Raw genomic sequence first — 14795 nt, forward strand, 5'->3', positions numbered from 1 at the left:
TGAGCCAGGAGGCTTAATAGCTGGTGGACATCAGGGCTGTGGTACCTGTGCATCGATATTGCCGGTGGCTCTCAAAAATACAAACATATTCAAAACTTTACAATCTTCACGGCTTTCCTTGTGTCAGGAAATGAGAGACATCAACAAGTTCATATCCTAAAACATAATGGTGCCTTATTAGTAAGAATGAATCATAGCTAATAAGAAACAGTACAGCAAAGGTAGATTACATGTGTGTGTCCTCAGTAGAGAAGGTAGACAAAAGCAACCTACTAACCAGCTTTCAACTGAGAAAAGTCTGAGTGCTCATGATGGCTTTTAACTTTTACAATATGTGCCAACAAAAATGACTAAGCAATCTGTTGTTGAGCAAGGATAATATTAACGTGGAAGGTTTTAATCACTACAGGTAGTTTTACAAGTGATGATAGATAATTATTTTTTTTAGTCTTATGTTCATTACAAAAAAAATTAAAATTTTGTGTCGTGTTACTCAAACAAATGTTTAAATGTTACTTTTGAACACTAAGTTCATACAGGGTAAAAATCAGCAGTCATACAGCAAAAAACTTATCAGTCACTTACTGATGCTTGCTAAAATTTAAGTTGTCCCAGGGAACTATCAGGGGGCATTTGCATTCTGAATAACTATGAGAACTGTTAACAGGGGCCTTCTGGTGTCTTAGTAGCTAAATAGAAGAGTAATTATTTGGAAATAAGAGTTGACAGTTTGATCTGACCGTCTGTGTGTATATCCTTATTGCTGTACACAACCCTGGTAAATACATTTTTGTTTATACTGTAGTTTTTGATTTATCCTGTAATTTGAGCCACCTATGACAAAATGTTACTATTAACGCAGTGATGCGTCGGGCATTTAATTATGTATCTGAGTCAAATGACTGTGGGATTGTTTATGGCTTAACTTGCATTCACTGTGATCAAAAGTGTGTGTACTGAGCATTGAATTATGCAAAAGATAACTTCATAAAACTGGTGCAGAATTTACTTCATATTCTGAATATTTGCATTGTGGTGCTTCCATACTTTGTGCCAGTTTTATTTGACATTGACTGGCCTGTGTGTGTTTTTCCTTTCATTTGTTGTGTCATAAAACATCTTTGTGGTAGATGTTTTGTGTACTCCGAAAAGGTATACAATGTGGTCATTTAAACTGGATATTGTCTAAACTGATCAGCCCCAAATTAGAAACATACACTTTCTCACGTTTTTCAGCAAATTCTTCAGTACATTTTTTTTTAATTTTATTAAAAGGACTGAACTCTTGTGGACCATCATGGCTTGCAAAACAAGACAAAAAATAGAAAAAAACAGCACAAGGATTATGTGCATGAAATTGAATGTATTAATATGTATGGCCATCCTGTGGCAATGAAAAGTACTGTGTTGTATTTTTTTAAGAAAAAAATAATATTAAGAAGCAAGTTTGGGCTTGCTTAATTTAGATGACAGCTATGTTTTCATATGGCCAGAATGAATAAGCAGTAATTTCTTCTGTAATTGCTTGTAAGGTCTGAGAATTGCTACTACTGAGCAGGGGGGGTTTGATTAAAAAAGATCAAATTAGCCCAATATAAAATAGGTGTAAACAAGTACAAGTTTCTGTAGCATAGCAGCAGCCATTGGATCGCTGGAGGCTGTAGCTTTACAACATGATGGTTTCAACCAGTTTCAGCTTTCATATGAGCTATAACCAACGTTGTTGGGTATTCTTGTTTGTTTTACTCAGCTGGAAAGTCATCAATTCCAGGCAAGACTACAGACCGAGAATAAATCAGTGCATTTCAGAAACACTAATGAATTTATTTGTATTTCTTCAAGAAATGTCCCACTTCAAGGAACAAAACCCTGGCAAGGTAAGCACTCCCAAGTAAGACTAACAGTTCAATATTGTTTAATAAAAAGGTGAGATAGATTTTTAAAAAAGCCAGCAAGCACAAAATGGAAAATAATGTACACATTATGATATACTCAGTCATGAGTTTTTGGTAACTTTTTCCTGTAGGTCATCAGTGAGCAAAGCTGCTCGCTGTGAAGTCTATAGCAGTATAGTCCCTCCCCTTAGAGCTCCTGGAATTTCACCAGTCATTGTGTGGAAAGGAAATTTAAAACACAATAATTTAATAAAAACTTGAAAAAGCAGGAAAAGTATGCAGTTCCTGAACATGCCCATTTTTTTCCAAGTAATTGTAGTTTTCAGAAATAGCTGCACAAATATTATATGATAGAAAAGAATCCTTCATATTTTATTGTGATAATTTTTATTCTCTACAGATTTAGTTGTTTGGGTTTTTTTAACTGGAAAGACTGAGCTGGAGAACCCAGTTCATGAAGAGACAAGCATGAATAACGTTTCTTCTTTCCTAATAGGAATATTATTATGTAGTTCTAGCCAAAAGTGAAGCAGCTTTCTTTTCCAAATAAAAATTTAAATAATGTAGAAGTATATCGTGGCAATAGTAGATTTCATTTTTTATATATTTATTGATAAATACAGACATTTAAAAGGAGATTAGGAGGTTTTTTCCCCTCTTTTGATCTCGGTTAACTTTGCCAAAAAGTCTTTCATGAAAACAGGCCCTTCAGAATCAGCAAATGGGAAGTAGGTAGTACCACACTCAAATAGTAGCTTGAACTGAAAATACAGATGAACAACAGGATGAAATACATTTCAAAGATGAATAAATTATACCAAAGAAAGATATATGTTTAGAATAATAAAGTTATATTTAAAAGAAGTAGGTGTATTTGAGGTAAGGGATATACACAGTCCCATAATTTTGTCACGTAGCAACATGACACAGTAACCGTATGTTAAGATATATTTAATACTGATTTAGAAAAGCTAATTTTGACAGCATGTTTTCTTTTCTTTTTCCTGACCTGGTTCTCTAAGCCATGTCAGTATTTTACTGCAATAATTACAAGCAAATTAGGCACTGATGCTGTGTGCAAAATTTCTTTGAGCTAACCATTTTATTGCAATTCAACTCCACAAGCAAATGGATTCTTTCTGTAAACTTTCAACAGATCAGTTCTGTACTCAGCATTGTGCAGTTGTGAAAGAAGCACTGTGTGTCTCAGTCACAGCAGAGGCTGAATCTCAAGTTTCATACTGAAAATTCAGCTCGGTGTTGTCATTACAGGGATGCTAGAGTAGCCAACAAGCATCAAGAGAATGTTTGCCAGCATATGAGAGAGAACAGTTTCATGAAGCAACACAACAGGGGAGAGAACTGTATTCATCAGAATTTTTTGCGTTTGTAAGCATGCAGCAAGCATGCTTTATAATATTTCAGTCAGCGATTTGGGGTGTTTTTTAGCCTTTTTTGTGTAATGAAGATGAAGTAATTTCTAGTAATTTTAGCAATAGCCATGAGCTTGTGAAACCATTACGGTAAATGAATAAAAGTAGCATATTTTTAGAATAGAAGAGGGGATATATCCTAACTAGCCAGAATGGACTGCTTAATGGGTATTTGCTCGAGATGTGTTAAAGTATTTCCTAATGTAAAAAAAACTATCTTCCATTTTCCACTGCATTCTAGATCTCATTTAGCGTGTAACATTTTTCTTTTGCAAAATGATCTAAATATTTAAACATAAAAATATGGAAGTGTTAATGGCCAGTTTTATTTTTTTTTTGCCAGTTTTGCCTACTAGTCTGCAGCGTCTGTACATTTTTCACTGTCTTGGGAAGTTACATTCCTGGAGTTGTCCTCTCCTATGTCCTGTGTAAGTATAGTCTCTTTTTCAATCATGATTTATGTATGTCGTTTGTTCATTACTTCGTCTCTGTATATGGAATATTTATTTATTTTTATATATATACACACATGCGCGCGTATGTACACATACACATATATATGTAGGTTCTGACAAGGGCTTTTTGTGATGGGGAAGTCAGCTTACAGGTTTTTTCAGCTTCTTGATTCTGGCACAATGTTGCACAGTCATGTTTCTCAGGTAGAGATATCAAAATCAAGACTAAATCAAGATAATGATAAATGTTATAGCGATCGTAAATTGTGCCTTACCGGAAGTAAAAAAAGTGTCAGTTGATATGAATCCAGTGGTATTTTCTGCGACGAGTAGGAATGGCTGCTAGAAACTGGATTCGAGAGTAACGGTTTGAGATGGGCATTTCACAGTGCTTTTTTATGTAAAACTAATTGCATTATGTAAAATGAGTAGTTACCTTATGCAAATGCGTTGTTTAATCTTTATTGAGTAACTTCTTATAAAGCAATATTCCAATACAATTTTTCTCTCTGTCTTCGTTTTTATCACAGTATTGTGTGCCTTTTTATGTCCCTTCCTCAAGTGCAATGAATTTGGACAGAAAGTGTGCAAGAAAATTAAGACTGTTCTGATGAAACTAGATTTTGGAATAGTGGAATATATCAACCAGAAGAAAAAAGAGAGATCTGGTGAGTAATAAGTATAGTCCCAAGTTATGTATTTCTGTATGCAGAGAAAATGTTATTAACCTTGCAGACAGCTTGGTTTGTCCTGTGAAGCCGAGTGTACAGGTGTTTCTTGCTTTGAACCATTCTTAGCTTTATAAGGAGTGATAAAGTATGTCAGACATCTGGGTATGGTAAAAAAAATGTTATTTCATGGAAGGAAACAAGGCAAGACTGATGGTTCTCTTCCTGCTTGATTAGATGTACTGCTTACAGATTTTCAGAAAAAAACTACTCGCTGTAAAGTGTGCAGTGCTTACCTCTATTTAGAGAAGGCAAACTTATCCAGGAGAGAGACTCATTCAAGAACACAAAATGAGTACATAACAGAATTTTCAGTAAGAGACTGAGCTCTCTTCCAGTATCTAAATCCGCCTGGTTTTCACTCCCAAGAATAATTTTTTTTCTTCCCCAAATACTCAATAAGCATTTAAGAATTACAGTAGGATAGTAGCTACAGATTAATCGGGTTTTTTAGTTAGAAAGGGGAGAAATCGGTTCAAAACGAATTTTCACCTATCTCACCTGAAAACATTTATAACATTGGAAACTTTTAGATTTTAACTAATAAAGCTATTTGAAGAAAAATGTTTATATGAAAAGTGTTATCTTTTGTTTATGTTTTGTGTGAGCTACGGTTTTGGTAATTAAACGTTTGTAATGTAGCCATAGGACTTGCAGGTAGCCTGCCCCTTTTAGTTAGTATTACATCAGTAGATTTTATATCTGCTTTAAAACGTGTATTTCTTCTAACAGTTCATCACACAACGTGCTGTTCCTAGACACAATGAAAGGAACCATCTGCCTTTTCCCCTTCTCTTACATATAATGCAGTAGTTGTTGGAAATATGGAATAATGCATTGAAAATTTTCTTTCCTGTGTTATTCCACCTTGTACTACTTTTAAGTGAAACTGGCAGAGAGATCCAACTGTCGTGACTGTGGTTTTCCGCTTATATTGGTTTAAAATATTCATGAGGCTATTCTTGGAGAGAGCGGAAGCAAAATCTGTGTCTCTGTTCAACTGTTAGGAGCAGCATTCCGTCAGACTTCAGAGGGTGCTTTGTATGCATATTTGTGTATAAATGTTGCGAAAGCAGGGAAATGGGGTGCAAAAAAGAAGAAAGGTTTTGTGAATTAAGATTTCACGCAATTATCCAGAAAATTGCGTGTTCTCCTGTAAAAGTAATGTGCTCAGATAACTACGCTGCCTGTTTTAACAGAATGTTACAACCGTACATCGTACCAGCAGTGTAGTTTAAAAGATAGATATATACTGCCAGGGAACGTTATGTTATGGTGAGCAACAGAGACTTCTGAAACTAAGTAAATGTGATGGAATGTATTTCAGAGCGACACTCTCTCTCCCGCTTTGGCTGCTGCAGGATATGTTTTGATAAACATCTAGCCTCTCAATCAGACTTTTTTTCCTCACCTTAGTAGCGTGTTACATCAATGGTGCACTCTGTCAACAAGTGAAAAGGTACTGTGCTATGCAAGCTATGTGACAGGGAACGCACACTGAACCTCAACGTCTGTTGTCATGAGTAGGATTAAATTTTTTTTTTTCTTTCAGAAACAGCAAAAACAAAACCCACAGAAGATGACAGTGAATTAGACATATCAGCCCTGTGTCCTAAGGTGACTTTTTTTCAGTCAGCCCTATCTTTTTTTAAAATCTATATAGATAATGGAGAGTATCTAGACTACTGTCTCTCTTTTCTGTGGAAGACTAACGTGCCCAGGAGGCTGTGTTCCATTCCTGAACTAAGCAGTAGGCTTTAAAAGTGATTCATAGTCTCCATCTTTAAGCTTATACTAATTAACTTACTTCATTTTTGACTTCTGGTCTTCAAGGTAATGGTTTCTTTGGCCTACTAAACTGTTTTTATTTTGTATTGGCTGTAGAATGATTAAACTAGAATTTAATAACAAAGGCAGCTATTTTTATTTGCAAGAGTGAAATTGCAGTTAATTTTTATCAAATTAAAATACAAAAGGGAAATGTTAGTACAGAATTTATCAGATACTTTTGTCATCGCTTGTCTGATCATTTTAAATGATAGTGTAAATCAGTATATTATCTGTCTTTCCAGACATGTATGAGAACACTCTAATACCTCCTTTCTCACTTAATATTCTAAATAACTGGCAAAAGACTTTCCATTGTTATGAGAACACTGGTTGATATAAAAAGGATTCAGTTTTATAGGAATTCTTACGGAGTATTTGATCAGTAGTGTATAGAGCCTGACTTTGACAGCGATTGCTTTAAAGGTGTTTATGTATTCTAAAAGTAAATAGGATTTTATCCCATAGGATAAAAATTTCTAGCTGATGTAATTGAGTGTTGTTGGATAAATTCATAAAGGATAATGATTTTTTAATTTAGCTAATTTTTTACTGTCTTATAGATAATGGTGGTTTGTTTTTTTTAATCCAAGTTTATGCATTTCTTTACATTTATGCATATTTCATATTTGGAGGCTCATTCTGCTTTCATTACAGTAGGATATTACTTTCAGAATGAATAATTGGAATTTTCTATGCTTCTTTAGTATAATACAGCTTTCAGTTATCAAAAACAGGGGTGCTTCAATTTTAAGTATTGTATACTGTTATTTTAATTTTTTTTACAATTAAAGCTTAAATAGGAGATGATTTATATTGCTATGACGTGCAAGAGGCTTCTTTTTCAGTATCTAATCATTGGCTTCCTGTAGCGTGAATTTTTAAGTATAAGACTACCACGTATGGGACTTTTTGATGTTTAGGTTAGTCCTGCAGTTGTTGCCAAAGAGCTGTCAGTGTCGGACACAGATGTATCAGAAGTATCTTGGACCGATAATGGGACCTTTAACTTATCCGAGGGGTATTCTCCACAGACGGACACATCTGATGGTATGTAATGGCTTCATCTGTTTCATCGATGAATTGCAGTCATGTAAGTTACCTGAAAATTATTAGAGAATTTAAGGACAAAAGTTTTTTGGGTTGGTTTTTTTCTTCCCCTACAATCAATTCAAAATTAATTCCAGTGTTTTATGTAGTTTTGGATGCATCTTGTGTAAGAGCTGTCCTTATCTTAAAAATAATAAAGTACATTAGTATGTGTCTAAATAGATAAGTAGTGGTGGGTAAAACCAGCACATTCAGTGAGTGCCTGATTTAACGCTCTCTTCTGTCAAACCTTTTAAGCAAAGTTCGTGCTACTGGTTTTGTGGAGCTATACAGCTAAAGGCTGAGGAAGAAAAAGCGAATACTTTGAATTGCTAAACAGCCAATTAAAGAAAGAATTATTAGGTTTCGGTTACTAGAATGCTGATGGAGACAGCCAGCAGTGAGCCTAAGTGAGATGTGAAGACTAAGACTAGGAAAAGATTCTCGAGCACTTGTCTTGATCTGGACGAGATCTTAAAGTTCTTACTTTTTACAGACTGAGCTTTCAGTTAGCACATTGCCTGAACAAAGATTAAGAACAATAGTAGTTTGGTGTCATCTTAGCCATGTATTTGTTGCTCTGTTCATCTTGCATTCCTCCTCTTCTAGGAAAAGTACACTGTAAATGACAAGTAGGGTGATATTACTGAACAACATTTTACAAACCAAATTAATAATTTAAATTATTTTGTTAATATTTCAAGTGGTAAATAGACAGCATTGTACAATCACAGAATCGTAAGTTGGAATTGTTGTTCATCTCATCTAACCTCCTATTCAAAGCAGGTTCAACTTGATCAAGTTGCTCAGGGCTGTGACCGGTTGAATTTTGAGTATCTCCAATGGTAGAGATTCAGGAACCGCTCTGGACAGCCATTTTCAATGTTTGATCACGCTCATGATGAAAAAGTTTTTTCTTATAGTGAGTCGAAATTTCCCATGTTCCAGCTTGTATCAATTTAATCTCATCCTTCCACTGTGCACCTTTAAGAAGAGTCAAGCCCCATCTTCTCTATACCTTCCCATTAGGTAGTTAAAGACAACTACGTGATTCCCCCTTTGCTGCCTTCTCTTAAGGCCGAACAAAGCCCATTCTCTCAGCATCTCCTCATATGTCGTGTTCTCCAGCCCCCTAATAATCATTCTGACCCTCCAGGAGACTCATTCCAGTCTTTTATTGTCTGTCTTGTAGTGGAGAGGTCAGAACTAGGCAAAGTATTCCAAATGTGTGCTCTCAGGTTCCAAATAGAGGGAGAAAATCCCTTCCATTGACTTTCTGACTTTGTTTTAATATAGCTCACTACGTGATTGGTCTTTCTTGCTGCAAGGGTATACTACTGACTTGCTGTCCGCAGGTCTGTTTCTTGAAAGCTGCTTTCAGTATTGTTGCCCCCAACCTGTACTGCTGCACAGGTTATTCCATTCTAGATGCAGGACTTCCCATTTGCTTTTGTTGAATTTCATGATGTTCTTTTTTATCCTGTTCATTTCTTCAGCCTGTTGAGGTCCCTCTGAGGGCAACATGCCCTCCAAAATATCAAATACACCTGCCCCAGAGTAGTTCCTTTCTGCCCGTGAACTTGCTGAGAACGCACTCCATCCTGTCATCCAAGTCATTAATAAAAATGTTCAACAGTGTTGGCTTCAGTACCTTTGAGAGACACCACTAATAACTGGCCTGCAGTGGACGTCGTATCACTGATCACACCTCTTTGAGCCTGGCAGTCAGGCCAATTTTCCACCTACCCTACAGTTCACTTACCCAGTTTGCTCACCAATTCGTCTGTAAGAGTAAGGTGGGAAACTGCGTTAAAGGCCTTGCTAAGTGAAAAATAAACAAAATCCACTCTTCTCCACCCACGGAGCGTTTCAGCAAATGGGACATACACGCAAGTGCAAGACCAGATGGGATGCATCCGATGACTGGCTCATCTCCTCTCAAAGCTCTGTGCATTTGAGCCACTGCTCTGCATTCAGCACAACCCTTCCTCCTCACCTTTCCAGCCTGTTTTTCCTAAAGAAAATGGAGAAAATTATGTACCCGGCATTTTTAGGATTCATTTCATTAGCCTTTATGAATGCTGCTATTACTTGTTTTCATAGAAAGTAAGTTCAAACTGATTAATTTTTACCTTCTCATTCAAACACTAGATGAAAATATTCCCTCAGGTCTCTTCCACATGCCATGTACTGTGGTCAGTATATTTTACGCATTTATAGTAACAAATATCATGCTATTAATGCAGTCATTAAAATCTAATCTTCTATTTGTTTACATTCTGCTTTTTATCCTCTTTAAAATGTGAAACTATGTTAGTCATGTGTAGAGTTTCTGTTTTCTGTTTCCTATTTAATACAAGCATTGGCCAAGAAAGGAAAAACTTATAAATTAATTGTTTGTATTGGTTTTATATCTTTATTTAAGCATGTAAACATTCTTTTTTATTCTACAAGTGTTTTAAAGGCTTGTAATACATTCATACAGACATATTTGTAATTTATATAGATTGTAAAGAAAAATGTTTAAAGACCTGTTGTGACATTACAAATTTTAGGACTTTATGTGGCTGGTGTATTTAGGACTGGCTGTGCTAAAGATTTGCATGGCTTGTTTCATATACAGCTGGGTACCATTTAAAAAAGATATTATCCTCAAATAACTTTCTGAGTTACGTTGATACCAGGTGACTTGTGGTAAGTAGGTTTACGACCTTAAAACCGTTTTATTTTAGATGTAACACAAAGCTCCTCTGCATTAAGACTACATAAGACTACTAGTGGATTAGTCGTCTTCTATGGATTCGTAAATGTATTCAAAGGAGAATTTACCAATTGCATTTTTACATTTGGCTGCTTTTTTTGGAAGAAGCCTGTCATGTTTGCTAACACTGTTTCCTTGTGTTCATCCTGTAATAGATTTTGACCGACCTAGTGATCATGAAGAAGCTTTCGCTAGAGATCTTTCAGAATTTCCTTCTTTAGAAAATGGTGCTGGAACAAATGATGATGATGACTCAAGCATCGGTATGCCCGTCCAGCAAAAACGAAAAAAAGAACAAACGTATTTCAAGGTGGATCACGCTTCCAGACAGAGTAAAGAGAGACCGTCCACTGCAGGGCTCTCCTTGCCTTTGACCAGTGACCAAACCTTTAATTTAATGAGTGGAATTGCTGGGGATGTCATCGCAGCCGCAGTGTCTGCTGCCATCAAAGACCAGTTGCAGTCCGCCCAGCAAGCCCCCTCACATGCAGTGCCCAGTTTGAGCGAGGAGACAGACACAGAGGAAGCTGATGATTTTGAACTGCTTGACCAGTCTGAGCTTGAGCAGATTGAGAAAGAATTGGGACTTTCACAAGGCCAAGAAGCAGAATCCCAGGAAAAGAAAAAATCTTCAGGCTTCCTTTCAAATCTGCTCGGAAGTCATTAACCTGGAAATTGCAGCTGGTAACATAGAAGAAATTAAACATAAAACACATAAAAAAAATCAAATGCAAAAAAAAAAAAAAGAAAATTCTGAGCTGTAAGCTTTAACTGTCCCTTTAGATGTGTTATAATAATTTCCCTTATGCAGAGTGAATTAACTGGATAAATATCAGCTGATACTGATAGTTTAATGTTTCTGGTAGTTATACCTCAATGTAATAGCATGGAAATGAATTATCTATCCACTGTTTGGTTGCAGATGAGTGTTGGAGGTCAGTTGTTCAAAAGAATTGGGGGAGAGGGGTTTTTTTGTCTTTTTGCTAACCATGTATTTTGGGGTCCTGAGCCAAATTTTCAACATCGGCAGTTTATACTCTTGGGTGCCAACCATGTAATACAAGTAATGATTCACACTGGGAGGGTAAGTTATCAGAGGACTGCAATGAGATTAAATAAATCTCACCTCCTTCAATGGTACCAAAAAGTATGAATCCCTGCAGTTAGCATTATGTGTAGTGCATCTACTATATATGAAACACTTCAATTGGCACAACTCTAGTTTAAATATGTGTGCAACACTGTCAAAGAATTTGATTTCATACTTAAAACCTTTGAATTATTTTGGATATGGTGATGCATTTCCAAGTTTTTTGCTGTTTTAGGCTTGTAGAGTTGTAAAGTGGCATGCTGTTTGACTGACCACCTGCTGTGTTCCTTGATAGAGTCTGGTCCTTGGCAGTATTGCCCATGTAAAGTCAGCCAACACATTTTTATATTTAAGAGTTAATATCATGTAAACTGAACACCTTTTTGGGAGCAGGTGAGGGTAGTTATTGTTTGGAATAGAGGTTAGAGGTAAACAAAAAAAAAAAACAAAACAAAAAAAAGGCTTTATTAGGTGCCACTTCCTTAATTCAAGATTCTGTGGGTTTTGGTTTGTTTTGTTTTTTTTTTTTTCCCCAGGACAGCTGCCATCACTTGCAACAAAAGTTCTGTTGCAAGCTGAATCTTTTAAGATACTGAAAAGTATTCGTCGAGGTTATTTGCTATAGAAGACACTCAGAATCTTCTTCTTGGCACGTAATTTAAAGCAAACAAAAAATAACTTGTTTAAATTATTTGCCAGTTTAAACTCCACACATGCTCATTGAGTGGCATGGGATCTTAAGCAGGTAACTTATTTAACTTTTTCTAGGGCTTTTTTGTTCACCTGTGACAAATTAAATTGTAATAACAAGCAATAGTAATCAAAGAATTAGGAAGAAGTAAAGCTAGTTTTTTTAATGTGATGTAAACCGTTAGCAAAGTTGAGGGACCATGTCAGCTGCTGTTACTACTCAAGTGATTTTCCATTTGCTGGCATTTGAAGAGGTGAATGCTGTCATCCGGGACCCTCAGGAAGTACAGCAACAGATTATACAAAATCTTCCACTAACATGTATGTGTAGGTAAACCTGTGTTTGAAGTTAACTCCACTTCAATTTGTTTCTCTTTCCGAGGTGAAAAAATAGGCAGATGGCCAAAAAGAGTGTAGTGAAAGGAAAGATGCTGAGAATTTTTGACACTAGCTTTATCGTTGCTTGTGCTTTTGTGTCAGTAATGCATATTGACCGTGTTTGCTGTCCTTTACCAGTAAAAAAGTGAGCCTGTGCCTTCATTATCAAATCCATTACAAAGTGGATGCTGGATATAGATCCCACGAGATACAGCTTTTGAAATTAGAACATCTTAGCATTAAAAGCGAGTTCCTGGAAATGATGAAAAAAACATGGCCATGTCACTTTCCAAAGCGTTGGTTGCTAAGTTTCCTTTTTAGCTTCCACCAGCCAGCCTGCTCTTCTCAGTTTGAGAAAAAATAAAAGCAGCTTTTGCTGGGAAATCAGTCCGTTTAAAGGCCATTTAAATTTCTCGGATGAGTTCAAAGCCTCGTTTCCTTGCTGCACGATTAGGACAATCTATAGAGTTAGAAGAGTACAACTTCCAAGTTGCTGATGAAGCTTTGCAGGACACCCAGACAACTGTGGGCGTCCTCGTGCGGGAGCACTGGGGGCCAGGAGGGGAAAGGGGCTAGGGGCCGGGGAGCGGCGGGAGGGAGCCATCACATCCTTCACAGGCTCTTCTGGAGCAGATCGATGGGACGGACTAGCTGGCTGTCAATGGCAGCATTACAACAGCGTGCACTTTATTGTTGTTTTATGAAGAATACTTGTGGTTATAGAAGTACGTAACGCAGGGGCACTCTTCTAGAACAATAGATTAGATCAAGAAGGAAAAGCAGTTGGAGGAGTTTCTTGGACTTTTTGTAAATGATCCATTTTCTGGTTTCAAGATAGAAAAATAGATCAGTTTTTCTCCAGTACGAGTCTCAATTTTTATTTCTTTTTTTTTTTCAGAAAGAAAAACAAAGCAAAACTTGAACAAGCAAATCATTAAAGTTTAGGGGCATAATTGCTTATTTGTCTTTAGAATTTTATTTTTTTGTTCTCGTGGTAGTAGATTACATTCAAGCTCCTAAATACTGTGTAATGGGAAGAAGGTAATTCTGTAACGTTTAATATTCCTCCTTTGGTAGTGGAAGGATGCTTAGTTTTCTGCAGAGAATTACCTCTTCCCCCCCAACCAACCACAAACAAAACACTTTGCTCGGACACAATACATTCCACTGCCAGCAGTTTGACCACAGAACAAAAAAGAAAATGTTTCTCTCCTTGGTGAGATCCCTTCCTTCCACGCTGCCTTCAGTTGGAAATCCCTCGAGGAAACCTTCATTTTGCTGTATTCCCTTCATTTTGGTGTATTCTGTCAGCAGCCACAAAATACCAGTTACTTAAAAATTCCCATCACAGTGGTCCACAGCATCCTTCCTGCCAAGTGCTGGCCATCACCTTCCCGTCTTCCAGAAGGGAACAGAGGGGCAGGGAGAAAAGCAAGCCAGGACGGGGTAGCACGGAGCTTCGAAACACGCATTTGTTCCTCAGGATACCTGCTTATGTGCAGTTTCCAGTCGAAAGGCAGCGCTGTCAGTGACAAGGGTGAGAGCAGAGAGTGTGGCAAGTGCCCCCGGGGTGACACGGGGTACGACTGTGCCGTAGGGTGATTCCTGCCTGCGTTACCTGGTAGTAAATCGAGAATGGGGAGGCATATTTTTGCAGGAGGGTGTATTTCTGCTCGCCCTGCAGTGGCGCCTTCAGCATCCCTGCTGGAGGAGAACGGCCCGTGTCACGGCAGGGTCTGCGGGACGCAGCTCGGTCCTTCGTCCTCGGGAAATGTCCCCCTGCCTTAGTACCTCAGAGTGACAGACGGGAGCGGGCGCCATTTGATCAGCGGCCTTAAGTCTGTCAAATCCAGCGTAAAAACACCCACTTTCAGCACTGGGGGCTTCCTCCATCTATGTACCACACACCTACTGACCCTTCTTCAGTTTTTTCATGAAAAAAAACCCAATTATTCTATGCAGAGGAGGGGAAATAATTTTAACCCAAAGAATAGGATTTGAAGAAATACTCGTTTTACTTGTTTTTTGTTCGTTTTGCACTTTTCCCAGGCGGTTTGAGCCTCCTGAACAACCTCCCTGTAGTCTCCATGTCTGTTCTCAGCACACGAGCAGCGTCACAGTCAGTAACACACCACCCGTCCGGGTAACCAGAAACTGGAAAACTACAAAATGTCTTTATTTAAAATATTTTGCAGCACTTTACCTAGCCTGATTACAATTTTGTAAACATGGAATTATTATATTGTTTGTAAAAACCATTTAATAAATATGTGTTAGTTTTTATCTTTCACCATATCTAATTGTATGTTTGTTCCAAAAATTGGGGGGGGGGGGGGCGTGGTGGCAATAACCAACACAAAACCCAGCGAATTCCCGCCGCTCCCACGGTTCCCCCAGGGGCGGGGCGGGCAGGCGGCGCTGCGGGGCCTCCGTGCCGACAGGGGGCGCC

General features: G+C 37.6%; 1 protein-coding gene across 2 annotated transcripts in view; it reads left to right on the forward strand.

Moving 5' to 3' along the window:
• The window catches only part of RETREG1 (reticulophagy regulator 1), a 71238-nt gene extending 56602 nt beyond the window's left edge, over positions 1-14636 (forward strand). For both annotated transcript variants that reach the window (XM_074576168.1, XM_074576169.1), the window contains 6 exons: positions 1751-1877; positions 3672-3756; positions 4314-4451; positions 6064-6128; positions 7262-7388; positions 10344-14636. In XM_074576168.1, the coding sequence (XP_074432269.1) occupies positions 1751-1877; positions 3672-3756; positions 4314-4451; positions 6064-6128; positions 7262-7388; positions 10344-10855 (1054 nt within the window). In that variant the 3' untranslated portion in view covers positions 10856-14636. The remainder of the gene's footprint in view (positions 1-1750; positions 1878-3671; positions 3757-4313; positions 4452-6063; positions 6129-7261; positions 7389-10343) is intronic.
• Positions 14637-14795: the final 159 nt, after the last annotated feature.

The sequence above is a fragment of the Larus michahellis genome, chromosome 2 (genome assembly GCF_964199755.1).
Source record: "Larus michahellis chromosome 2, bLarMic1.1, whole genome shotgun sequence".
In the NCBI taxonomy this organism is placed as follows: domain Eukaryota; kingdom Metazoa; phylum Chordata; class Aves; order Charadriiformes; family Laridae; genus Larus; species Larus michahellis.